The sequence below is a fragment of the Ochotona princeps genome, chromosome 32 (assembly GCF_030435755.1).
Source record: "Ochotona princeps isolate mOchPri1 chromosome 32, mOchPri1.hap1, whole genome shotgun sequence".
Classification (NCBI taxonomy): Eukaryota; Metazoa; Chordata; class Mammalia; order Lagomorpha; family Ochotonidae; genus Ochotona; species Ochotona princeps.
The window spans coordinates 12,876,197-12,903,365 of record NC_080863.1 but is presented as its reverse complement, the minus strand read 5'-3'; the positions used below and the strand labels follow the sequence as shown (position 1 = coordinate 12,903,365).

Below are 27,169 nucleotides of genomic sequence, written 5' to 3'. Positions count from 1 at the left end.
TGGGTAGTCGTCCAACTGGCTGGTGTTTTTAAATAGACTGATGAAGTTTATGGCAAAAAAAAAAAAAAAAAACGCTGTTGAAATTGTTGAGAATCAGTGACTGAAGATAAGTTTGTTCGTTCGGGGAGCGCAGATTTTATTCTAGAAGTTCATTTCTGAAGATCCCTGCCTTGAAAATAAGCATGTAATAGAAAAGTTAATGCCAACAGCGTTCTTATAGGACGTGTTCCTGTGGAACTCAGGCAGGATTTTCCTGGTCAAGAAAGTCTCTACTTCTGTTTACACATTTTTGGCATGTGTTGCAGATGCGAGGCAGTGAACAAGGTTGGAGATCGAGAAACACAGCAAACAAATGAATGAGCTTCCTTGTTTTCTTCCAGGGGAATTATACCAGGTATGGAGTGGTCGTAAGCATGAGCTTTCGCAAAATTCCCTAAAACTTGTGCGTTAATACACATGGCACAAGATTACATTTTATGGTGATGCAAAGATTTTCCACCGAGTATTTAGGAAATGATTGTATGGAAAGAAAATTTCAAACACTTGGTAGCTGGATTAGTAACATGCAATATATTTTAGGATGTAGTAATATATTTACCCCTAAGGCTGTTAGGGATTAGCTATATTATCTGTAAGAATAAGGCTTCTTTTCCTTATACACGTAGGTACAAATCATGATATTTCCAACTGAGGAATAAAAAAACTTAATTGTCCTATTGTATTTACATAGTACAATACCCCAAATCCTGATTCAATTATTTGCCCACCTCAAAATGTTTATGTGTCTGTGATATTGACTCTTTTTTTTTTAAAGATTTATTTTTTTTTTTTTATTACAAAGTCAGATATACAGAGAGGAGGAGAGACAGAGGAAGATCTTCCGTCTGATGATTCACTCCCCAAGTGAGCCACAACGGCCGGTGCTGTGTGGATCCGATGCCAGGAACCAGGAACTTTCCTCCTGGTCTCCCACACAGGTGCAGGGTCCCAAAGCTTTGGGCCGTCCTCGACTGCTTTCCCAGGCCACAAGCAGGGAGCTGGATGGGAAGTGGAGCTGCCGGGATTAGAACCGGCGACCATATGGGATCCCGGTGCGTTCAAGGCGAGGACTTTAGCCACTAGGCCACGCTGCGGGGGCCCTGATATTGACTCTTGTTTCTGTAGTTGAAGTTCTGCATTTGTGCAGCCAATAAACCATAGAATATTCTGAATCCTTTTATGAAACAGTGTGGATATTTTAGAAGATTCTGTCTTTTTAATATCCATACCGCCTTTGACTAACCAATGCTTTAACATCTCCAATGCCACAGGGTGTGGAATACTTTTAGAGTCACATAGAACAGGATTAAAACTCACGGATGCTACTTAATATCTAGATCCACTGTAGTTCCGGAGAATGTCTTGGAAAACTAGGGTAATAATAGCCTTTGCAAAATTGATACCAGATTTAGAAATAAAATATTAATTTTTTTCGAAGTGCTTACATTCAAAACTGATGGTAAGAGAAGTATTCACAGTTAAAAAAAAGATGTATTTATTTGTTTGAAATGCAGTTACAGAGAAAGAAGGAGAGACAGAGAGATCATCCAGCCACTGGTTCACTCTCTGGATGGCCACAATGGCGGACCAGGGCCTGGTCAAAACCAGGAACCTGGAAAAACTTGGGAGTCTCCCATGTGTATGGCGGTAGTCCACACACCTGGGCCAACTTCTGCTGCTTTTCCAGGTATACCTGCAGGAACTGGCAACAGGGAGGAGAACCTGCACCTACATGGAATACCAGTGTCGCAGGCAGTGGCCCCACAGAGTATGCCACCGTGATGGCACTGGTATTTAGTTTTAATGATGCATTCTCTGTGTTTCAAACCTGTACTGGCTCAGATAATTGACCATGCTCAGGTACACTTTAAGCCATGGAGATGCATAATATCCCTGATGGAGGAAGCATGAACTTTGGAATTACAAGATGCTGAACCAATGGCATCTTGTTAATATTTATGCAAGCTCCTTATGGTCCCTGAGTCTACTTGCCACATGAATAATGTCTGCTTGAAGTGATTAAGTCATTCCTAACTATAAAACGGTAGTTTTTGCTCATCTTTTGGATGTCTCTAAATATCTCGTATCAATAGTATGTGTGTCAGTAAATGTTGAGTCCTGATGAAAATAAAGGCATATACTAAGAATCAGTCTGTGCTCATACAATTTTGTTGGTTGATTAGTCACTGCAGATTCAGCTTGTTTAGAAACAGTCATGCTGTGAAAGTCAGATGACTCAGTTTCAATCAGTGAGACCTTCGATGAATCACAGAAACTCACTTGATCCATCAACATTAGACCTAAGGAACTGATGAGGCACTTCATAGAAGAGACTGAAGGAAGAGTTTCAGCCTTGAGAAATATGCAGTCACAGACAGGTGCTTGGCACAGGAATCCGTGTGCAGCTTGGGAAACCTGCATTTAAATCAGTCCCTGGTCAGAGTACCCACTCCGCTTCTTACACAGCTTCTTGCACTCTGGAGGGACAGCACAATGGCTCAGGCACTCCAGTGCTGGCAAAACATTTGGGAGACACAGATGGAGTTCCCCACTCCTGAATTTGGCCTAGCGTTTGTTGGCATTTGAAGAGGGAACCGTTGGATAGAAGATCAGTCTGTTTTTTTAATGTTCATTTCTCCATCTTTTACATAAAATAATAATGATTAATAATAATAATAATAATAATAATAATGGAACCATAATCAAATGTTTGGAAGTGGGAGATAAAGCTGTAATGTGTGTGCAAAACTAACTACCGGTGTTATGTAAGATGTAAATCCAAGAGTTAGACTACAAGGAGAAGAGACTAAGTGAGAACAGAAGAGGTTAAAGAAACATGAGTCTCAGAGCTCCTCCTTCCTGTGAAACTGTTCTGGAAGGTTCTAGGCAGTGCTTGGAAATATGTGAAGTGGGTGGCATTTGTCAACTTTTTACTTCAAAAAAGAGAGAGAGCTCCTGTTTGCTGGTTCTCTTCTCCGGTGTGTTTAAACTGGCAAGGACTGGGACAGGCCAAAGCTGGGAATCAGCTTTACCATGTGAGGTGAGGAACCCAGTTACTTGATCTAGAACCAGTGTCTCCTGGGGCCTGCATTGGCAGAAGCTAAAGCCAGGAGCCAAACCTGGGGACCAAACATCAGGGCTGCTGCATCCTAGCATGCTGTTAGTCCAAACAATTGCCCCTCTGCCTGCTTTGAATGATTATACACTGGCATCTGGTTTTATGTTCATATGTGTATAGTTTTTCACTTGTGCAGGCTTCATTTCAGAACATTGATGCATTTGCTGCAGAGTTATAAGAATCTCTTGAGGTGAAGTAACAGAGGCAGTTGTTGTGAATAAGAAACAGAACACTGGGTATTCTAGAAATAATGACGAATGTGAACAGGCCACAGCCTGTACTCAGCAACTACTCTGTATGGGCACTTCCAATGTATTCAGCATCCTTCACTTGTTTTCAGAATGCCCACACCCCAGAAAGGCAGTGGATACAAGGTATTTATTGTGGGCAAGAAGTTTCATCAGGTTCTACGGGAATTAAAGTGAAAATCTGGAGAACTGAGAGGATGGCATCTTTAAGGAAAAAAAAAAAACTCAGATATTTTGCAATTGTGACATCTGTGTTTTTTTAGTTCTGTTAAGGTAAGTGGGAAAGTAGAGGTTGCATTGGACAGCGCTGCATGCGTTGCAACCAGGAAAATGAGAAAGAGATGCTTACAGCTCAATCTCACAATAAGCCAAAGAGTTCCAAGTGATCTTTGAGTAATTTCTAGAACACTCTTAGGCCCCTGAAGACAGGACATCTCTCAAGGCTTTCCTTTATTCCCTCTGTTGTCTTTTGAAATAGTCAATGTTGTTATGAAATACAATGATTCCAGCAGGAGCAGCAACTGTACTCTTTAAAAGATGTACATTTTCACAGAAGAAAACAATCTCAGATTCAAGTGTTTTACAGTCTCACTGAGGGTAGTGAAAGAAAATAATATTTTCTCTTAGGTTCCCTTTGTTTTCTTTTACGCTGTACTCATTCCCCAAGATCCTTGTCATTGTTAGGTGTGGTGATTCAGTTTTCCGAGTGCCTCCACCCATCTGCTGAATTTTTTACTGATGTAGAAAATTCTCTTTGTGTCCCTGGGAGAGTTTCATGGAAGAAAACACAGACCTTAGAACACAGAGTGAGGAAGCATTTTTCTGCCAAAGGCCATTTGTCTATCATCATTCATGGGCAATGCAAAATTATCTACTTAAAAAAGAGCCTGTTGTGGATTTATTGAATTTCAAGTCCTGCCTGTAGTTGCCAAGACAAGGCTAGGCCAAATTATTTCACAGACTTTGTATGGCCCTAAGTCTGGTCATTCTCTACTCATGAAAGATTAAAAAAAAAAAGCTTTTCATGAACATAAAATGAGCTGATAATAAATACTAGGGAGAAAAATAAAGAAGGGTGATTTGGGGATTAAGAGAGTAGTATTTCAGTTGTAGGCGGGGTGGACAGGAAGGGCCTCACCAAGATGATAGAAATTCAGAAAGAGCAGCCAGGGGAGGAAGGAGCTGTCTGTGGTAGCAGCAAAAGAATGAAAGGATCTAAGACCCTGAGCTGGTATGGTCAGAGAAGACAGCAAGGATGTCACCGTGACTGGCACTGAGTGAACATTGAAGAAAACAGCAAGAATTTCAATCAGAGAAGTGCATGAACCGTATCTTGTAGGACATGGTAGGAACATTAGTCTCTACTAAGGTGCATTAGAAGCCACGGACGTGAGACAGGATTGGTGTGTCTGCGAGTCATTTGGAAGAAGTAGATGGCAGATAAGGAGAGAGTAGTTAGGAAGCTAAAGAAGTCATCCAGGTGTGTATTGGGCTGTAGGAACTGCGGTGTGAACACAAGATAGAGTAAGAAATGAATTTCATAGATATGATTAATTATTTTATTTTTGTGTATGTATATATGCATATGTGTATGTATGTCAATGTAGTAGTATACATCAAATTTCAACTCAGCAGAAACTGCCTCCATTATCTTTAGTCATTTGCTACTATAATAGTGCTACAATGAGTGAGCCAAAATCGCTTCAACATGTTCCAAAAAATCAAAATCTCTTAAAGTTAAGAATACCACAGTTGGGGGCCCCATGCAATTGCTCCATGGCGAAATCCTCAATTTGCAAGCCCTGGGATCCGATATGGGCACTGATTTGTGTCCCGGATGCACCACTTCCTGTTCAGCTCCCTGGAAAAGTAGCCTGGGAAAGCAGGGGAGGATGGCCGCTATGCCACGATGCCAGGCTCTTGCTTGCTATTTTTCAGTTATGATGTTTGCCTATGAGTTTTTAAAATATTGTTCTATGGGAATCTTAGACTTAGAGATAAAAATTGTTTTTTTTTAATATCAGTGGACTGATACGTACCATTTTACTGTTAGAAAATCCTTGCCTTTTGGTGCAAAAATCAATTATTGTGGGGTATATGTATATAATACTACTGTTTAATAGCACCTAAAGGTGAATACTGCTCTTGAAAAGTGATTGAGAACATTTTAAAAATTTATTTTTATTTTGAATTTTTAATTATGTGGTACAATTTTGTATAGACTGGGATTTCCCCCCAAACTGCCACCCCCAACAGATTTTCCCCATTTTACTACACTGGCATAGTCCTTCGTAATGAGTCACAATTCCATCAGTCTCTTATTTAAGTGTACCCCAACAGTGCTGGTGCAGACAATGTCAGACAGTCCAGCATCCCATTGCCTACACATTTCCAACAGTTTCACTGGGGATCCATCTTTCGTCTGGAAGCAGGGGTGCATGTTGCATTATACCCCCACATCTGGATATCGTAGACGCCAGTATTCCATCATTATACATTTCCATAATTGAAAAGCCATGAAACAAAGTCAACAACTGGTATGAGTTAGAACAACAGCCTCATCAGCAACAACAACAGCAACAACAAATTACAGCACCATGAGAAAATACGCAGAACATTTTAAATGAAATACAATGAGGAAATAATACTTGTTATTTTCTAAACATATTGAAGATACTTATTTAATAATTCTTTGGAACATGAGACAGAAAATATTGGCACTTTTTTAAAAAAATTATTTTTTATTGAAATTCAGATTTACAAGGAGAAAGAGAGAAAGAAAGATCTTTCATCGGCTGGTTTACTCCCCAAGTGCCTGCAACAGCCAGAGCTGAGCCATTTTGAAACCAGGAGCCAGGAGCTTCTTCCCAGTTTCTTGGGTGCAGGGGCCCAAGGCCTTGGCCTATCCTCTACTGCTTTTCCGGACTACAGGCCAGGAGTCTGGTGGGAAGTGGAGCAGCCAGGACATGAACCAGTGCCCATATGGGATCGTGATGCAGGCAAGGCAAAGACTTGAGCCACTAGGCTATTGCGCCAGGCCAGGCACTTCTTAAATGAAACAATTTATGATTGTAAGAATCCTCTCAGAATAATGAAATTCTTAGTTTTTTTTATGTTGTTTGCAATGGCTTCTCTTTACTTTTGTCTTTTGACACTTCTAATGATGACTAAATTATACATCAAGGTTTCCTCTTAATTTTGACTATACTATTGATAATAATCACGTAGTGACATTGGTTCAGCATAAATGAAAGGCAGTTGTCAATATTCCTCAAAGATTATTTTAGTATTTCATTTTTTTAATTCACTCTGTGTTTGAACTAAGTACCACAGTCAAGCTAAATAACACGTCTCCACTTTATTTCCTTTTTTCTTTTTAAACTTGTTTGATAAGTATAATTAAAAGCTACTCTTTATTTTTTTCTTTTACAAAATTCAATTATGTGATATTTGTAACCTCAGTTATAATGAATATTAGATCCCCAGAATTTTTATTCACCCCATGATGGGTCCAAATGTTTTTGCTCCCACAAATAAATGAGACCATGCAGCATTTTTTTTAATCTCTGACTTATTTAACCTAACACGATCAACCTTTTCAGAAACAGCAGGGCTTCTTATGGCTAAATAATATTACATCTTTTCAATACATCCATTGACATATTTCCTTATTCACTTTCACTATGTTTTAAAAGGATAAATTTGAATCATCATATTGGAGTGTAGAACATCTTTTTTCTGTTAATCAAGTGTAACATGCCCCAGTAGTCCCTTCATCCATCTGTAACTGTTTGGTGGTAACATTCATTATTTGGTGGTGCCTGCCCGTGTGTACATAGGAAAGTGTCAAGGATTGTGTTAAACATTCACAAACTCTGAGTTGAGACTGTACACAAAGACTACTGCGAGTGCCATCTGGAAGTCCCTGCCTTAACAGAAACCGGCTTCGTTTTAGTAAGAGTACTCCTGCCCAGGTTGAAAGTTACAGTATTCTAAAAGCATCCTGCAGCATCCATAGTCATTGTTTTTGTTGTGGTACCACCATCTTCTCTGGACAATATGAGCAAACACGATGCCTGTCTTGCTCTACATTTAGAAACTGCCATCTGCCCCATCCTTCGAGTTGACACCATCCCCACTTGCCACTCCTTTCGTCCTTCCTATGCTGTTTCCCTTTAAAAGCCTAATTTTGCATCCATGTAGTTGGAATGTTTAATGTTGGCATCTTCTCTAAGGGCACTCTAGGGGAAAGAGCTGAGAGTCCAACCAACTTGTATTCATTCCTAGCAGCTTTTATCCACGATTCAATGATATCCCACAAAAAGGTGTTCACTAAAGCTTTCTATTTCTGTACATCCAAACCTTCAAATGGTATTGTTGTACATATTAGATAATTTCTAAACTACCTAGCAAAAGTGACACACATGTTGCTACTGCTAAGTCTCATATATTTGAATGTGGCTTGCATTCAGGTGGATCGGCATGTAGATTTAGTTAACGCAAATTGACTGCGTTTTCCTTTAAAGTTGATATTTCTGCACCACCATTGAATAACTCATGTTGGGAATTGTGTTGGTGCTAGACAAAAATGTCACTTTTTAAAGCTTAAAGTATAACAGATCAAAAAACAGAGTGAAAAGATCTTCCCTGGTTTACTTACGGTAATGACTTGTACATTATCACACACTTATTTCATGTTAACCCCCACCAATGATGAAGTTGAATATTAATGAAGATCTGTTTACTTTACACTTTTTCAAAATTGGGACCAACCTATTTTAGATTGGTGAGTGTAGAGTTGTTGAACCCGAATACTTCAACATACTAGGGAAACACGCTGGGAGGAGGATGGAAGGGGAAATCCCTGAGCCTAAAAGACTATATCATTTAGAATAGAAATTTAAAAAAGAATGCTTATCAAAAATACTCTCCAAAAAACAGAAATGCCCTTGTAGTACTTTATGCTTAAAAATGTTTCATTGATTTCACATTTAATATGCAACATATGATAATGAAGCCAAAAGAAAGTAGAAGAATATGTATCAAAGTTACATTAAAATTTCTGATGAATTCCCATGGTCTTCATAGTATGTAGGAAGAAATTATGACATAACATTCATTTGGAAACTATAAAGTAAATGTCATAGAGTAAACTTTTGTGGATTTCAATCGGTTTGGGATTTGATTGGCATTAGCAGTAGTAGGTAATTTGTTTGGCACATGAACTTAAACCAAATTTACTTTCAAAGTAGAGGTTGAGTGTTTCAGCCCCCGAGTTAATCAGCCCAGGAAAACCTGAAAATAAGAATAATACCATAGGAGGTTTAGGGGACTGATGCTAAATAGGAGAACCTGGAGAGCCTCCACTGAAGTGGGCAGAGAGAAAAACTAGACGACGTAATTTCGATGCTTGAGCAAGCTCTTTTCTCTAGCTGAAATGAAGTTGCAGATAAGGAAAATAATTTAAGCAAATATGGAAATTGGAACATGTTAAATTATTTTTAATATTGCCTCATAAGAACCTGCAGCTCCAAAACTGCATTTTCATCAGTCTTCAACTGGCAATTATTTCACTTCTTATTCTGTAGGAATAAACTAGAGTAGTCATCTAGCAAGTATAATGTGCCTCATGGGAGCTAAGCATGGCGGATTAGCCACTTTCCTCCGGGGCGTACAGCTAGTATAATAACCATGCCAAATGGGACCACAGTTGATTTTGTCAAAGAGAAATGATTAGCTGTCTTCTCTCAGCAGCTAGGAGGTTCATCACGCAGAATCCCTGATAGATCCAACATTTGTCTTTCTGTTAATTGAGAGAGGAGCAGATGTGAATTTTTCAATGCTATTACACACACATGCATACACGTAGAGTTGCATGTAAAGCAGTATTAGACTCTAGGTAAATAACTATATAGTTAGATAATTTCATCTATTTTTAGCACCTTGGACCTCATATTCAATAAATAAAATACCGATCTGTCTCCTTTCCACTTTGAGTAAGTCTCCAGAGACAGGCCATTCGTTCCTACACATTTACTCAGGTTTCAAAATCATTTGCAACTGAGTCATGCAAATTGGGCAAAGAAAGAGTTCCCTGCAATTGTGTTTAAGAAATTGAGAGTGCAGAAGGGGGCAACAGCAAGTGGAGACTACTCTGGTAAAAGGTTCCCCATTTGATGCAATGTGTATATGGGCATCTCATGTTTAAAATTTTGATCTATTAGCACCAACAATAAAAAATACACGGAAAGGCCATAAAAAAAGTATTGTAATTCTTCAATGACATTTTTCCCAACCTTAAAATTTTGTACCTGTACATGAATTTCCTGAGAAAAATATCTTTGAAGGTTTTTATTTGTTAAGATTTATTTATTTGAATTGGAAAGGCAGCTTTACAGCTAGAAAGAGAGACAGGAAGAAAGATGTCCCATCCACTGGGTCACTCCTCAAATGGCTACAATGGCTGGAGCAAAGCACAGGCCCAAGGACTTGGGCCGTCTTCCTCTGCCTTGCTATGCCATAAGCAGGGGCTGAATTAGAAGTGAGTCAGCCAGGATATTAACTGTGGCCATATAGGATACGAATGCTTCCAGATAGATACTTAGCCAATTGAACCATCATGTCAGTCCCTATCTTTGAGTTTCGAATGTCTTACTATCACTCACGATTTGTTACCCAAATTTCATTTTCCCCTTAACCACAGATTCTTTCCCTGTCTTTATTACCACTTTATTTTCCTTCCTTAAAAAAGAAGACACACACACACACACACACACACACACACACACACACACACACAGAGTTATTTATTTATTTGAATGTCAAGGTCACACAGAAGCAGAGAGAAAAGCGAAGAGAGAAGAAATCTTCAATCCTTTGTTTCATTCCCTACATGACAATAATAAAACTGGGAGCTTCTCCCAGGTCTCCCGCAAAGATAACCCAACACTTGGGCCATCTCTCACTGCTTTTCCCCTGCCAATACTAGGGAGGTAGATTTAAAGTGGAGCTCCTGGGACTCAAAGCTGCTTCTAGTGGATGCAGGCTTTAACAGCTCGCAGATTTGCCTGCTGTGCCATAGAGCTGACCCCACTCCCTACTTTTTTCCTTTTTTTCTTTCATGTTCACGTCTAGATAGGTCAAAACTGTAAAGTATTTTTAAACATGCTTTTTAAAAAAAATCGAATCCACCTGTCTCGGATTTTTCATACATCAACACTGCCTAACATGACAAAACATGAACAATTCATTTGACTGATGTGAGCACTGTCCTAGATCAGAAAGTCCACATGCAGGGAGGTTTGAACCACTACTGAAAATGCCCAGTTTAGTTCAGCTCGGCTCCTGCTGCGGTTACTGCTGCTTCATGGAACATTCCTGATAGTGATTATGCAAATTTGGAAATTAGTATGTGGTCTAATGATACTAGTGTGAAAAAGATGGAAAACATACAAATAACGTATATTGTTATTTACACCGGACTTTATATTTTGTTCCTCATTTGCTTAGGATTCTGATTAATTCCTTCCTATGTATATTTTATTTTCATTTATTCATCCACTTAATCCACATTCATTTTCTGTTCTTTTGTTTCTGTGGGCAACTATTCTCTTTGGGCAACTATTATAACTTTTATCAAACCCATTATTTGTGTAGAAGATATATAATGCTATTTTTTTACACATATCATTTTTAATCCTTAAGTTTTGTGATTTTTAAAATAAATTTCTAATCAGTTCTTAATATCAGTTCTTTCTGAGAAGGATATTTATTTCCTCCCTCTGTACATATCATTTAAATCTCTATGGGATGGGATCCTGTTTCCCACCTGTGTTAACCTGGCAAACATGTTGGGAGGGATCCCCCTCCCGATGTTCACACCAGGCATGGTTGATTTTCTCTAGCCTCTTCTAAGTATTTGTTTCCGGAATATTTTCTGTGCTTCTACTGTCCATTGCTTCAGCCTCCTCTCAACTTGCATGCCCATTAGAGGGCTTCTGTGAGCAATACGTACCCAATCAGAGGACTCCTGTGAGTAACAGCCAATCAGAGGCCTCCTGTGAGTAATAGCTAATCAGAGGACTCCTGGAAGTAATACCCAATCAGAGGCCTCCTGTGAGTAGTAGCTAATCAGAGGACTCCTGGAAGTAATACCCAATCAGAGGCCTCCTGTGAGTAATACCCAATCAGAGGCCTCCTGTGAGTAACAGCCAATCAGAGGCCTCCTGTGAGTAACAGCCAATCAGAGGACTGTTGTGAATAACAGCCAATCAGAGGCCTCCTGTGAGTAATACCCAATCAGAGGACTCCTGTGAGTAACAGCCAATCAGAGGCCTCCTGTGAGTAATGTGTGCTTAGCTTCACTGCCTTCTGCCAGATCGCCCTACAGAACTATTACACTCATCCGCAGTCTCATTATAAAAGGTTTTTTTTTTCTTCCTGATATACTCATGAAATCCTCACATGGTAGAGAAAGAATAAGCCACAGCCAACTCCCCTTGGGAAGACTGGGCACACAGGCTTTCCAGCCCAGTCAACACACAGCATTGCCGGGTTCTCGAGCTTCACCCATTAGATGGTGTATCGTTATGGCTTTAAATTCACTTCTCAATCACGAATGAATCTGGGCTTTTTCTTCACATACCTGCCACACCTTGGGTTTCTTTCTCCTGAAAGATCGTCAGGATATTCCTAATTTTTTCTATTAGAGTACAATTTTATTAATACTTAAGGTAATGTAAATATTGAACATAAATAAGGATGGTGAATTTTGTAGTGACTAGAAAAATATTTGTGTAATAAATGAATGAAAGTAAGAGTGCCTGTATGATGTGTATAAGTAGCCAGTAGCCAATAGAATTTGACTGTTAAATGCACATTTTTAATCCAAAAGATGTTTTCTATGTTATGGTAAATATTAAGCATATGTCAAGAACTAACATAGTATGAACATTTATATCATAAGGATTAAGACTATCTTTTGCTGGTTTGAGAAACACATACAATTAAATAATCCAAGAATTTAGAAATGTCGGCTTGAGAAATTGTTGTTGTTGACTGATTTTTTTTTAAGGTCTTACCTAACTCTTCTCCCTTTTTTTAATCTTTCGTAACATATTGAGTTTGAGATTTGAGTAATAACTCTATTACCACCGTTTCATAGATTATGATTTAGTTCTATCAAGCTTTTAGGATTGGTGCTTTCTATAATTCAATTACACTGTGTATACTCTCAATAAAGCACTCAACATACATCTTGTTAAATTTAAATCTAAACAAGTGGGAATGTGCAATCACGATATAAATAATGTCATCTTCAGGTTGAAAACACTTATATTAAATGGTAAGTTATTTGTTGAATTTCCACAAAGCATAATAATCCTTACCACATTTGCTTGCATTGTAAAAAGTTATAAGATTAACAGCTCAAAAATGTATTTCAAATATGTCACTTAAGTAACCTAATTTTCCCTCCTCACAGTTTCCAAAGGCATCTTGTGCAATAAATGAACAATGACTTTACACTGCATTATTGACTATACAAGAATCTTGTAGGATCTGTAAAGTATGACACAATGGAAAACGTGTTACGTTGAGCATTGAAGCAGCGGATTTCCCTTCGGTATCTTACAATGGGCACAGCTGCTTAATGGGGGACACATGGTAATCTCACGCTTATATCCAAGCAATACACTACTATCTGAAGAGATTTTTCAACAATTTGAGTAACCATACTAAGTAGTTTTAAATCTAGAAACATTTTTCGTTTAACTGATGCTTATGATTTATAAAATCATTCCCTTGTTTTGAGATATTAAAAAACAAACAGGTAAATATAGCAGGAAAAGCAGGAAATATAGAATTGTTTCCAATAGAATATTCACCTGTAGAAATGTGACTTCAATTTTTGAGTTGTAACAGCATTCAAAGACTTCTTTCAATTGAAAATCATCTGTTCATAAATGTACCTTTATTCCTCACTGAAAAAAATTCGCTTTGCTTCTCAGTGTGCCATATTTTCCCTTAGTAGTGTTTTCACTGTCATTTACATGATTTTCTCATTTTATGTATACAACAACAGCGTGGGATTGTTGAAATAAACCTAAGGCCCCTCTGAAGATAACGTTTTCTTGGAGTAAGTTATAGAAAGTCATTCTTGCTTGTGTTACTGTGAGCCTTTCTGTGGATTTCTGTAGGCATCTTGCTGTAGCTTACAGGCATTTCCATGACTGCGTTGACACTGGGAATACACTTCATGGTTTCTATCAGTCATGGAAACCTTTCATCACACAGTCAAGGCAGGATTAGAATTTCCCAGTGAAGTTATTAAGGGAATTTCACATGCTCCTTTGTGAAGCCCATTAACAACCTCATTGTTCAAAATTCTGGGAGAGGGTGTATAAAGCAATTCTGTGCTTTGATTTAAATTCTATCGTGTTTATGGCTTCTGGACATTTATAACACATAAATTGATAACACTACACTGGATGGTTTTATCAAATTTGTATCCACCTCACATTGCAACATACAAATATTAAGATGATGTCACTCATGCGTTCCTAAATTATTTTGTTCCATATTATATAAAGTGGATAAAAAAACCCCAAATATCAACTGTTGAAATACTAATTATATGACTACTGTTCCTTTTTGTAGGAAATTATCTAGCTGGAAAGAAAGAATAAATAGGCTACCTAGGTTAGATCAGCTACATAATTTGGTCGCAAGTGTGAAATAAAAATATGATTTTTTTTTGTTCACATATTACTAAATGTTTCAAAATAACCAGAGCAGAATATGACACCATACATCAAGCCTTTTGAGCTTACAGTCACCCACAGATACTCCTTATGGACACTCAGTTTGTTCTCTTCAGGGCTTTCTGGTATTCAGAGAAGTGAAAGACATGGTGTGATCACCTGCTTTCCCTGGGCAAATTCCCATGAACCATCATTTCTAGAGAGGAGCATCATAAGAGATACTCCTCATTGTAACATTCCCATTCCGTGTTAGGATCCAGAAGTCTGCCCTTCTCTATCCACTTGCTCCCTGTAGCAGAATTAAATTGGCAGATATTATTGCTTGATTTTTTTTCTCTCGCTCTCTCTTTAAACACCTGGCCTGAGCAACATATATTCAATCAGGTTTCCTTTGTAGCAGTGTGAACAGAATGCATGTGTTTGATACTATTTAATAGGCTTTCAAAAGCACGGTTGTTCATATTGTTTTAAATTTATTTTCTATGTTCAGGTAAGTTGATGAGATAAAAAGACATAATGGTTTGGTTTTCATGTTCCAGTGATGTTTGAACTGCTGTCCTCTGAAATGGTGTGCTGAGTTGATCTTTCAAATGAAAACAAAATCATATATGCCCTTGGGGCCAGAACTAGAGCGTATATGTCTGTTTGATTTGATATCAAATTTGTCTTTTTAGGGATGCAAGTGCTGGAATGGAACGGAATTCCCTTAACTTCTAAAACATATGAAGAAGTGCAGAATATCATTAGTCAGCCAAGTGGGGAAGCAGAAATATGTGTAAGACTGTGAGTTTTTCCCCATCTTTCTGTTTCCATTTTTTTGGCTACTCATGGCTCTTTTAATTTTAAATTGTTAAGGTGGAACCTTTACCAGTCAGCAAGATTGTGTGTAATTAGAAAATAGCATTAATACAAGTTTTATAGATTTCATGGGTTCAGCATCAAAACCTACAGTGTAGAAAGAACTCAGCCGGTTTAGTTTTTGATATGTCAATAGCTCTCCCCTTTCATGCCTTGATCGAAAATACTTTGTTTAAATGAAAGTCTAGACGTATTTAGAGCTCACGGATGTGTATGGTAATTCAAAATGAACTTACATTTAATCCATAAAGATTTCACCTTAAATGATCATTTTTATCAGCTCTGAGTTTGAACAGCATTGCGAATCTATATTGGGTTAGAAGGGTGAGCATGCTTTGGGGTTGCTTTATATCATTAACCACTTCTCATTGGTCGACTACAAAAAACTCAAGGTAGTTGGAAAACAAATACCTTTTGCATCAAGCTCTCTCAACTTCTTTCTTAATGTTTTGGTTTTCATTTTTAGGGACCTAAATATGCTTTCAGATTCGGAAAATCCACAGCACCTGGAGCTTCACGAGCCACCCAAGCCTGGTAAGTGCCATTCTTCCATGGACAAAGTCTAGTTGTCGTAGCGCAGTAGGGAGATCTAGACATAAACAGATACAGACAGGAGTATTAGCAGGTTGTTATATATTTATGTAACTATAAACAAAGCCCAAAGCATTATGTTTATTACATTTTAAGCATTTGAAGAAACAATAATTGTGTATCTGAAATCTTTGCTCTATGAGTTCACATTTTCAATTCTTTAATCCTGGCAAGGTAGTCCATGAAAACCTTCCTCTAGGGTCTTCTATAACTTTTTGATAACACTTGCTGCCTTGTATCGTCACAAGGTTTAGCCTTTTGTTTGTATCTTTTTAAAATGAATAAAAATCAACAAAACTTAATTCGTGCTTAGATAACAAAGATAGTGCAGATGTTTATTAAATCAGTTATGAGGTATAAAATAGAAACACATGTATTTCTTTATGTTTATATTCAAATATTTTAAAACTAGATTTCAACATGCAAATTATTTACATGTGCAAATACAAATATTCTCTCTTAAAATTTCACTTTAGGCAGAGATGAGTCAAAGTTTGAGGAGGATAAGTGGTGTATTCAAATTCAGCTCTAGTGGGTGTCCTTCCTGAAAATTCTCTATGTAAATAAAACATGAAAATAGTTTCCTGAAGAAAGGATAAGAACAGTTTCCTCTGCAATTCTACATTAGGTCATTCTTCCTTTAACTTTCTAGACTTCCTTAGAAATGCATATATTAAGATGCAATTGCATTTCTTTAGTTTTTTAATATTATATGATACAATTCCATGGACTCTGGAATTTTCTTTACCACATCCTCAAAATCTCTCCCTCCCCCTTCTGATTTCCCTTATATTATTACAATAGTATAATCCTTAATAAGCAGTCATAAGTCCATCATTCTGCTACTCAAGTGTATCATTATTTGATTTTTAAAGTTAGCTTATTTTATAATACTTCGCCTCTGTCACCTGACCAAGTTCCTTGACATTAAGCACTAATACAACAGAGACTTCTGTCAAACCAATTTGTGTTGTTGCAGTGGACAAAGCGAAATCCCCAGGGGTTGATCCTAAGCAGTTAGCAGCTGAGCTCCAGAAGGTCTCGCTACAGCAGTCACCACTGGTTGTATCCTCGGTCGTTGAAAAAGGATCTCACGTTCATTCGGGTCCTACATCAGCGGGATCGAGTTCTGTGCCTAGCCCTGGGCAGCCAGGGTCGCCCTCTGTGAACAAGAAGAAACATGGCAGTAGCAAGGTGAGGATTGGCAGGGTTCACTTTGCTCTCAGAAAGGCTCTTCTAGCTCCTTATCTGGAAGAAAACATCCCCATTATTCTGAATTGTGCCTCTTGTAATGTCTAATTTATGAAGGATGTATCAAAACAAAACAAAGAGTGTTTCCTCTTCTGAGTGTAACAACTGATGAAGAAGTAACAAGATGATTTATCTCAGTATCTTAACATGTTTCCATGGTACTTACTATGAGGAATTTGAAAATGGTGTGATGCTTCATATTTTCTCTCTTTTTAAAAAGACCTATATATTTACTTGAAATGCAGAATTTCAGAGAGAAGAAGTGGTTGAGAGTGATATAGAGAGTTTCCTTTCATATCCTGGGCCACTCCCCATATAGCCACAACCTCCTGGTCTGGGCTAGTCCAAAGCCTGGAACTCCATCCAGGTCGCTCTTGTGGGTGTAGAAATGGAAAGATTTGAGCTGTCTTCTGCTACTTTCCCAGGCGTATTTGCAGAGAGCTGGGTGAGGGTTGAGCAGCCAGGACTCAAGTGGGCAGTCCATAGGGGATGTTGACTTTGCCAAGTCTATGACTTGAGCTGTGAAGCCCCAATGTCAGACCCTTCTGGTTCGTTGTTACATGAATCTGAGCTTCTTTGCATTTGGAAAATTATTTCCCCATCTTTTTCGGAAACAAAAGGTACACATTACGTTAGAATTCATCAGCACGCCAGTAAAAAATTACATGAAAGGAATTGAGGAAAGTGAGAAGCAGGAAAACGCAGTAGCAGGTGCTCACCCCACGGAAAGCCATCCCGAATCCACCTGTCAAAGCACATCATCCTTTGGAAAAAGTAGTTCCCGTGTCATTCTTTTACAGTTGCTAGGAAACTAATAGAATTAATTATCTTCGTAAAAACAACCAAAAATATGGATAATTTGTAATTTTTCTACCTCATGTTTAATTCTTAAAAGGGAAATTATCCTTTTGATCAGCAAAGATGTGGAAAATATTCTTATGTTTAAATATAAATGAATAAAAGTTTGTATTTTTGTGTTAAAATGTCTGAGGACAAACTGTACCTGAGTAAAATGACTGGACACCACAAAGTATGCATTACTAAATATAATAATATAGTATATGTTGCCACAACCCCTTATTATTTGGAAGTAAGCAGCAAATAGATTCGTCTTAACCGTTGCACCATAAAATGACTTGTTTCAAACTAAAGACAGGACAATGATGCGAATAATTTCAAGAAATCTGCTGAGTTTTCAAAATAAATTTGAGGGCACCTAAATTTAGAGGTTCTATCTGAACACCACTTAAAAATAGTCTGTATATTATCCATCTAAAATAGCTGCATAATTAATTAAAATAGTTATTAAAAATTAATGTAAAATAGTATACTTCTCCTATCTCTTTTTTTACGTGTTCCTATATTATATTTGAAAGAATTCAGAGACAATCAATTCTTAAATTTAACATTGCTAGTTTGTGCAGCATTGTTTATATTTTTTATGTCCTCAGATTTTTTTTTTATGTGCAGTAATTTAATCACAACTTTTTAGGTACTATGATAGGAATAGGGCATCAAAGAAATACAGAACACCCAACTTCTATTGTAAAACTAAGAAGTTTAAGACCCATCAGCATGTGATATACATAAAAGACAGCATTTTCTTCCATTTGTTTTAGGGACCAAATGTTTAAAAAGTATATCAAGAGAGTGTTAAAACATGAAACAGTGATTGTCATCTCCTTAAGAGATTATTTTCCAGATAACAAGTGTCCGATTTTGGCAATATGTTGCTCAAATGATTTAGAGAATTGTAGCTTAATGTCTTTGTGTTTCATAAGTTTAAAACTAATCTCAAAATATTTTCATTTTAGTGTTCAAAATATGATATTTTTGCAAATATACTATATAGAATCAATGGAATTTTAGTCAACTTGAATTTTTAGCAAAATGCCCAGAAATGGGTGTTGAATGTAGAAATTGAGCCATTACATTTCATATCAGAGCACCTGGGTTTGAGGCCCAGCTCCGCTCCCAGATTCAACTTCCTGCTAATGGAGCCTTAAGAGCCAACAGATGATAATTGAAATATTTGGGTTCCTACCAGCAATCTTAGAGTGCTGGATTCAGTTCCCAGCTCCTGGATGTTTCTGGAGTGAATAGCAGATGAAAAGCCTCTCTTCCTGTCTGTCTGGCTCTTCCTCTAAAATAAAATAGATAACTACATTTTACAAATAAAATCAATGCATGTATGTAGATGGAATTGCTAATAATTCAATATGGATTTTTTAACGTGAAGGTGTGTCTGTTATTTTCTACAACAAGATTGTCTCCAAGTCTGACCGTTCTTTTGCCCTTTATCTTTCTAATATGAATAAGCTCATCCAAGCTAATCTGTAAATAATTTTAATTTGTTTTTTATATTCTTGTGGCACTAATTTACTGTTAATATCACAGTAATTTTTTTCCTGCCACCCTAGTTCCAAATACCTGAGATAGTTGAATTTATGAAGTAGTTAGGATCTAGCAATCCAGTAACTATTTTCTAACATTTTAATAGCCATTGGGAAAAATAACACACATAAATACATTCGTTTTAATTTTTTTTCTGAATGATTGCACTTACATATCAGTGGATATGAGCGGGTGTCTGGTGGGCAATGAACAGTTTCCCAAACCATGGGATTAGATGCAAACTCCAAATTCTCTCTACCTGTTCCACACCACTAATACCATCATGATAATCAGCAACAGCAGTCCAACAAAGATACATTTCAAAGGAAGGTAGTTGGCACTAACGTTAAAATGCAAGCACCTCAAACTGCTCATTTGCACACCTTGTGTCCAAGAAAAGCTGCTCTTTTATCCTGCATAATTTAAAATATCTTACTGTGCACATACCTGCACCCATGTGGGAGACGCAGAAGAGCCTCCTGGCTCCTGGTTTCAAATTGCCTTAGCTCCAAACCTTGCAGCCAGTTGAGGAGTGAAGCAGCAGAAGAAAGATCATTCTGTCACTCCTCTCTTTAAATCTTAAACAAGAAATAAGTAAGTGAATAAATAAAGTTACAGCTTCAAAATAGGTTTATCAAAATAAAAAAATTGATTTATGCTTCCATAAAATTAAACAAGTTACGAAGGATACAAGCAAGGCATCATTATTTCCAGAAAAACAAAATGAAAAAATTTATTCAGACAATATTTTGATAAACTGGAAACAAATTTCAGAAGGAAGTTGAAATGATAAATTCTATGAACAAGTATAGTTTGTCTGTGGCTTTAATATATGTTGTTGAACATTACAGCCTGCTGATGCTACAAAAGTTGTTTCTCATCCAATAACGGGAGAAATTCAGGTAAGAACATTTTTGAAAACTCAACACTGTGCCATGTGCTTTTGGTGGATTCTGCTACTAAGATATTGAAATTGTAAATACAACCTTGGGGTCTTTCCGTTTCTATGACATACAGAGCCATAAAGAAAATGTGCAATTTGGTAATAGCATATTAATGAGAAATATAGATTTTGTGAAAGTTGACAGGTGTACAGTTTTACACTTTGAAATCTGCCTGACGCCTTGGCCATGGCAGTATATTTTATGCTTCAGTTATTTTTTTACCATGATACAAGATTCGCTTGAAATTGTGGAGATTCCTTGTTAAGACTCTCTGAAGGGTAGTCCTTTCCTTTTTTGCTTCTTGGATCAACAATTGCTAAGTAAATGCTGCCCGATTTTGATAAATAGAAATATTTTTCATGCTATGCTTCATAAATAGCACCTTACAATTTATAGCCAGGATAATACTATATAAAATGTCTGACGTTTTTTCAATTAATTTTTCTAACTTTTACTTTTTAAATTATTATCATCATTCTGTGATACATTTCCACATGCCCCGGGATTTCTCCTGCTCCCTCCTTAAGCCCCTGCCCACCCCACCAAGTTCCCCTATGTTATAGCATAGTTCTTCATCAACTGTTGCATGTTCCTCATTGCGGGCATGGACAGTGACAGAGAGTCCAGCATCCTATTGTGAAGACACAGCTAATAGTTTCATTAGTAGTTCATCTTTGATCTGAAAGTAGAGATGTACGCTACACTATATCCTCACATCCGGACACGATAGTCTCCATAACACAGTCACCTCACATCCCCCTTAAATGAAAAGCCACAATGCAAAATCAACAACAGGAGGAAAAATAGAAATTTACAACACCAAGAAGTTCTCGAATGGTTTTGGTAGTACAACGGTCCTGAATTGCTGGCGATTCCACCCCTCCAATAGCGATGAAATCTCTCCAGAATCCACTGGCTGCTGTAGTCTACCTTAGAGTCTTCACTGCCAGTGCTTAGAGTAGTATATCAGGTTGTTCTGTCCTCTGTCCACTGCCATGGTAGCAGGTGTCTACTGCAGGCTAAAATGTACTACCATATCCTTAATGTATGGATATGCTGTCCACTGCCCCGTCTGAGCCACTGAGGAGGCCCAGCTCTGACACATGCACTCCATGGTCAGACCATGGAATCTGCAATTCTCTCTGGGGTTGGGGTTCTGAGGCCAGTGGTTCAGTTGGTAGGCAATCACCAAAGAAACCTCATCTGAGGCCATCCCAGACCTGATTCTTGCATGTCTTTGCCAATACAGGGTCCAGCACAGTCTGTCACCCAAATTAACCTATGCACACACTTTCAGTTGCAATTGCTGGGTCAGTTCTGTCTCCAGGCCCGTGTTTTACACAACCCAATGGGTGTTGGAGCCCAGCCCAATCCTGCCCACCGCATGCTGGGCCTTCACACAAACCAGTGGGGGCTGCAGCCTAATCGGAGTGACCCACAAAACCGCCACCAGGCACGCCCATGCCCTGGTTCCTGTGCTTGCCAGTATGAACAGCAGACTCATATCCAATCTGTTCCACATCCTATTCAGCTCTCATACATGTGGGTATGGAAGCCCAGTTCCTCTCAACCAGCCCCACTATCCAGTCCACACTGGTGCCAGCAGGTGCCATCAGCTGTCTAAGCCATGCCTGTGGCTAACAGAATTTGGCCCCTGTGCCAGCATCTGCCAGCTGGTGCTGCGGCAAAGCCCAGCCCACCCACACTCACACTGGCTTATGCATGTATCAGAAGGTACAGTCAGCCTAGTTTTGCTTTTCCCTGATCCAGCTCACATGTAGGCCATCAGATGTTGTGGCCCTGCCTGGCCTGGTCTGCCCCCATCTCAGCTCTCATACTCACCAGAGGAAGTAGTGGTCTAGTAGGGGGACCCCCGCAGCATCCCCCATTGGGCCAGTCCCCTCCCCCTCCCCTGGGTTTCACATGTGCTGATTGGGTGCTGCAGCCCAGTCTGGCATAACCTGGCTGACCTCAGCATTTGCCAGTGGGTGCTGTAGCCCTGTCAGGCCAGGCCCACCCCCAATTCCAACTCAAGCTGGTGGGGGCTACAGCCAAGCCCCACCCTGCCAGCCCCAAGTTCTGGCCCTCATGTGGACTGGCTGGTATTTGTGTGGCTTGATCCACACTCCATTCTGGCACTCAGATTTGCCAGCAGGTGATATGGACTGACCCAGCCTGGCCTGCTGCCCGACCTATGTATGTAAATCACATGTATGCTGGTGGGTACTGTATTTTGGCCTGGTCTGGGCTGCTCCCCATCTTGGTTCTTACACTCACTTGCAGGGAGTGTGTCCCGACAGAGGAGTTCTCCAGGCTCCTCCATCCAGATCTCACCCAATGCCAGATCTCGCGCACACTGGTAGGTCCTTGGGCCAGCCCTACTTAGTCTACCTCCTGTCCCACAGGATCAGTGACCTTCCCTGACTGGCTCTCACCCACTCCAGTTCTTGTTGAGTGCTACAGCCCAGCCAAGCCTGGTCTGCACCTAGACACAGCTCACTCATGACTCAGCAGGGGCAGAGACCTAGCCTAGCCCATCCTATACCTAACCTGGTTCTCATGATCACCAGTGGGTGCTGGAGTCTAATCCAGTCCGGTGCATCCTAGACCCAGCCCAACACATGCCAAGAGATCTTGCAGCCATATCCAGACCAGACCACATCACCCACAATGGCCATCACGCTTACCAATGGGGATCCAGGGCATCCTCTTTGCTCCCCATCCAGGCCTGTTCCCATCCTCAGATCTTGCACCTGCCAGTGGTTGTTCTGAACTGACCTGGCATAGCCCCTCATCTGTCTTAGCCATTGCCTTTGGATGCTGCAAACTGGCCTGACCTAACTAACCCCCAGTCCCAACTCTCTCTGGCAGGTGCTGCACCCTGGCCCTGCTCAGACTGCTCCTATTCCTTGCTCATGTAAACTAGTAGGTGTGATACTCTAGCCTGGCATGACCTGCATTCCAGCCTGGTTGCTGCACTGGCCAGTGCACTAAGGTTTGCTTGACCCTACCCGATTCATCCCCTCCCCAAACCAACCCACACACTTGCCCAGCTTGCCCGACCACTAGGTCTGGAACACACACTCACCAGTGGGAGCTATGACACTGTAGGGGAGCTTCCCATGTTCTCACACTCAGCCCACTCCCTGACCCAGATCTCACATGTGCCAGCAGGTGCTGGACCCTTACCCGGCATAGCCTGCCCTTCCATCTTGGCCTTTATATGAGCTGGTGGATGTTGTGGCCAGCCCACCCCACACCCTGTTTTAGGATGCACATGCAGGTGCTGCAACTTGGACCTGCCCAACCTATTCTCAGCCCCAGTACCTGTGAGTGTTGGCGGGTTCCATGTTCAAACCTAGATCAGCCCATCACCACCCCAACTCTTGAGCTGACCAGTGGGACTTGTATTTCCATAGGGTTTGACCCATATATTCTACACAAAATCTATCCCCGGACCTGGTTCTCTTGTGTGCTGCTTAGTGCCATGGCCCGGCCTAATGTGACCTGTCCCCTGTTCCGACACCCAGTCCGGTACTGGGATCTAGTTCTGCTAGGCAGACCCCCAGCTACAGCTTTCATGTGGTCTGGTGTGTGGTGGTAAGTGATGCTCTGTGCTAACAAGCCCATCTCAGGGCTCCCATGTGGGCTGGTGAATCAGTCTGACCCATACAGATTTTCCAATCTCTCCCCTCCATACCACCAAGCCTCCGTCCCCTCACTCACCGGCAAGTACAGTGGCCATGTTGTTAGGATTCATTCTTCAGTTACACGTATGGTGTCCTTTTCCATGGATGTCCCTAGGCAATAATTCGTTCACCCCTAGTCCCCAGAGCTTATCAGCAGGTGGCCAGCGGGCAAAGCCCGGCACCTGATGGGCACCCTGGCTGCATGAGTTATGATGGTGCTGGTGCTTATTAAGCACGTGGGGACGGGCCTCGTCCTCCGCTCATCAGCCAAAAGTGACCAAAGCAGAGGTTCTACTCCTCATGCCTGTCCCTGTCTCACTGTTATTTTTAGTCGTGTGATTCCATATTTATGTATTTTATTGTGACATTAAGTGTATTTCTTAGTGTGGGACATATTGAAAAATGTGCAAAAAAATGTGCCTTAAGGTATTAACAAAGAGTGACTTAGTGTAGATATGAAATGTCGCCTATAAAAATTAACACATTGTAAGTTAATTTGTTGAAAACAGCTAGCTTTCCATAAGGGAAACAGTATTTTAAGCTTTTCCCCTAATACTTTTTTGAGGAAATTTTCACAAAAATACTTCACAAAGGGTAAGGGAGATTTAAGCTAATTTAAGAATAAAGACAGAATAGTTTTTGGAATGGTGCAAGGAATGATACTGTAGTTTGTGATACAAGGAATGAAAATAGCAACTTTGAGAAATAAATTGAGACTCAGTTTATCATCCAGGTCGGCTGGTTATTATATTGTATAGCATGGCCACCAAATAAGAGACTAACGGAAAGAATAATGCAATAAAATTTGCTATGTCTGTGACTACAAAGAAATCAGTTAAATGATTAACTCAGTAGATACTGGTAATAGCAAAAGCCTATTGTACATGTGGGAAAAGAGAAAAGTTGCAGAATGTGGCATTTGCTAAGAAGGATTACCACAATCGATCCTGAACACCTTACAACTCCCAATCTTGTTGTGTTTCTGCTGTCTCCTGTTTGTAAAAACACCTATTTTTCACCAGACTTAATTTTTATTTCTCTCTCAAGCAGAACGAGTCTCAAGAATCTTTCTGATTCTTGATAGCTTTCTTCCATTTTTTTTATTTCTTCCTTTTGGACTGGTATCCATTGTATTTATTTTTTGGTTGCTGTCAGTTTTCTCTACTTGAACAGTAAGATTCAATTGTATACGTAAGATTTACCTTAATTCTTACGATATTTTCCTTAGGCTGCAATTTCAATTATTACAACTTATTTTTCTCTTATCCAAATTTCATTCCAAATGTTGCGTATTTCAGTCATCCACACCACCACTGTAGCTTGTGGGAATTCCCACTTCTCAAAACCAGTCCTTGTGCAACTCCAGGTATTTCCTTGGGCCACGCAGAACACTGTTTGCCCTTCAAATTCTCACTAAAATCAGAAAAGGTCTGGGTACTATATCAGTTAAAAATAAACATTAAGCCTGGCAGAGAATGCACAAGTATTTTTCCTTCCCTCAAGGATGTAGAAGCTGTTCTAAATTTCAGGGAAATCAATGGCATATTTTGTCGTAATCTATACTTCATTATCCCATTCTAACATGGTTCCAAACTTTTCTTTTCTCTTCCTCTTCTTGCAATGCTTTGTCCCTCCCATTGCTCTGCTGATGAGCAGGGAGACTCAGGCCTTTTCAATTGAGCTTCATTTTCTGCCAGGAAACATAGACACATGGGGTTTCACTGAAGTTGTTAAGTTGAAGTAAGCATTTGACTCACCTAAGATATCCTGTTTTGAGTGTAAACACAGCATATCAGTATTTTATGCAAAAAGTTGGTATTTTTATGTGTAGGTTTCCCCCTCTTGGAAATAAATTCTTCCTAAAGCAACAATAAAGATAATCGAGGCTTGTTCCAAATGATGCCTAACTGTAATTTCAATTGTGAAAGAGAAAAATTGTTAACAGAACTTTTTTGGAGTATGTAGTCTTTTCAAATATTTATTTGAACCGAAGTCTCTTATTACTCAATAACAATTTTTGCAACAGCCAGTAGGTTTGTATGAGGCAATGAAACATTTTCCAGAGCTTCAAAGTTGAAGGATAAGATTTTACCTCCTAACCTTTCATTGTGTTAGCAATGCAGGCACAGAAGGAGAAGTTGTGGTTTTCTTATCAGGTAACACAAAGTTCTAAAAATCTATACTTTCTCAAGTTCTGTTACTCGTCAATACATACAGCTTTATTTTAACTAGCTATCCTACCCACAAAATGCAAGTGACATTTACAGTTTTGTCAATCAGCTTATTTTATAAATCCTGGGAGTTGTAATAATACACGTTAACATCATTTACTATTTCTCCAAGCATGGAAATTTAGATTAATAATATAACTCTCTTACACTGTATGTTTTGTCTTCTATTTGAACTTTCACTAGGCCAGGACTTTTAACATGGAAAGAATGAACGCATGTTCACTGGAAATTTAATTGTGCCCAGGAGCTGTCTATTAAGTTAGACATGAATAGACATGAATGGATTTGTTCAGTGTAAAATAAAATGGAAAGGAGAGCTAATGCTTCTAACATGATTTTTAAAACAAAACTGCAAATTTTGGTGGGTTTTTTTGGCAAGTTTTTTTTTAATCCATGGTATTTTGCCATCTTTTAAAGCTTCAACTCAACTACGATCTTGGAAATCTCATAATACATATTCTCCAAGCAAGAAATCTTGTTCCTCGAGACAACAATGGTTATTCTGACCCTTTTGTTAAAGTGTACCTACTTCCAGGTCGAGGGTGAGTAAAAACGGCTTTTCAGTGTTACGTCCATGGTGCAAAACACTGTGACAAATCTCAACGCTTTGCCTCAATTAAACTGGCTTTTCAGTGTTACGTCCATGGTGCAAAACACTGTGACAAATCTCAACGCTTTGCCTCAATTAAACTGGCTATCTCTTCTCTAGTTTTCTTCACACAACATATGTGTTTGTCTCTAATGAGTAGATGAAACAGATTCAAACATTTTAGAGTAAACTGAAGAATTCTAAGCAAAGCAACTCTCACGATAACCAGCCTCTGGGAGGGGTGATTAGCATTTTGGTCCTGGAAACCACTTCTGTGGTGACTATATGGCCTGGATTCCTGTACAAAGTGAAACAAGTAGTTTTCCATTTCCCAGTGGATTTGAGAAGCCACTGTTCACAGCTTGCTTACTTTTACAGGCATATATATTATCCCATATGTAAAGTGGCTTCTTGATATATCCCCAAGTATACCAAGTATATGCAATTTCAAAAAAGA

General features: G+C 39.2%; 1 protein-coding gene across 1 annotated transcript in view; it reads left to right on the top strand.

Annotated features, from left to right (window-relative positions):
• Window positions 1-27,169, top strand: part of PCLO (piccolo presynaptic cytomatrix protein) — a 371,035-nt gene that overhangs the window by 277,409 nt on the left and 66,457 nt on the right. The window contains exons 11-15 of the mRNA XM_058657508.1: window positions 14,840-14,948; window positions 15,490-15,557; window positions 16,594-16,808; window positions 20,111-20,161; window positions 26,541-26,665. Of these exons, the coding sequence (XP_058513491.1) occupies window positions 14,840-14,948; window positions 15,490-15,557; window positions 16,594-16,808; window positions 20,111-20,161; window positions 26,541-26,665 (568 nt within the window). The remainder of the gene's footprint in view (window positions 1-14,839; window positions 14,949-15,489; window positions 15,558-16,593; window positions 16,809-20,110; window positions 20,162-26,540; window positions 26,666-27,169) is intronic.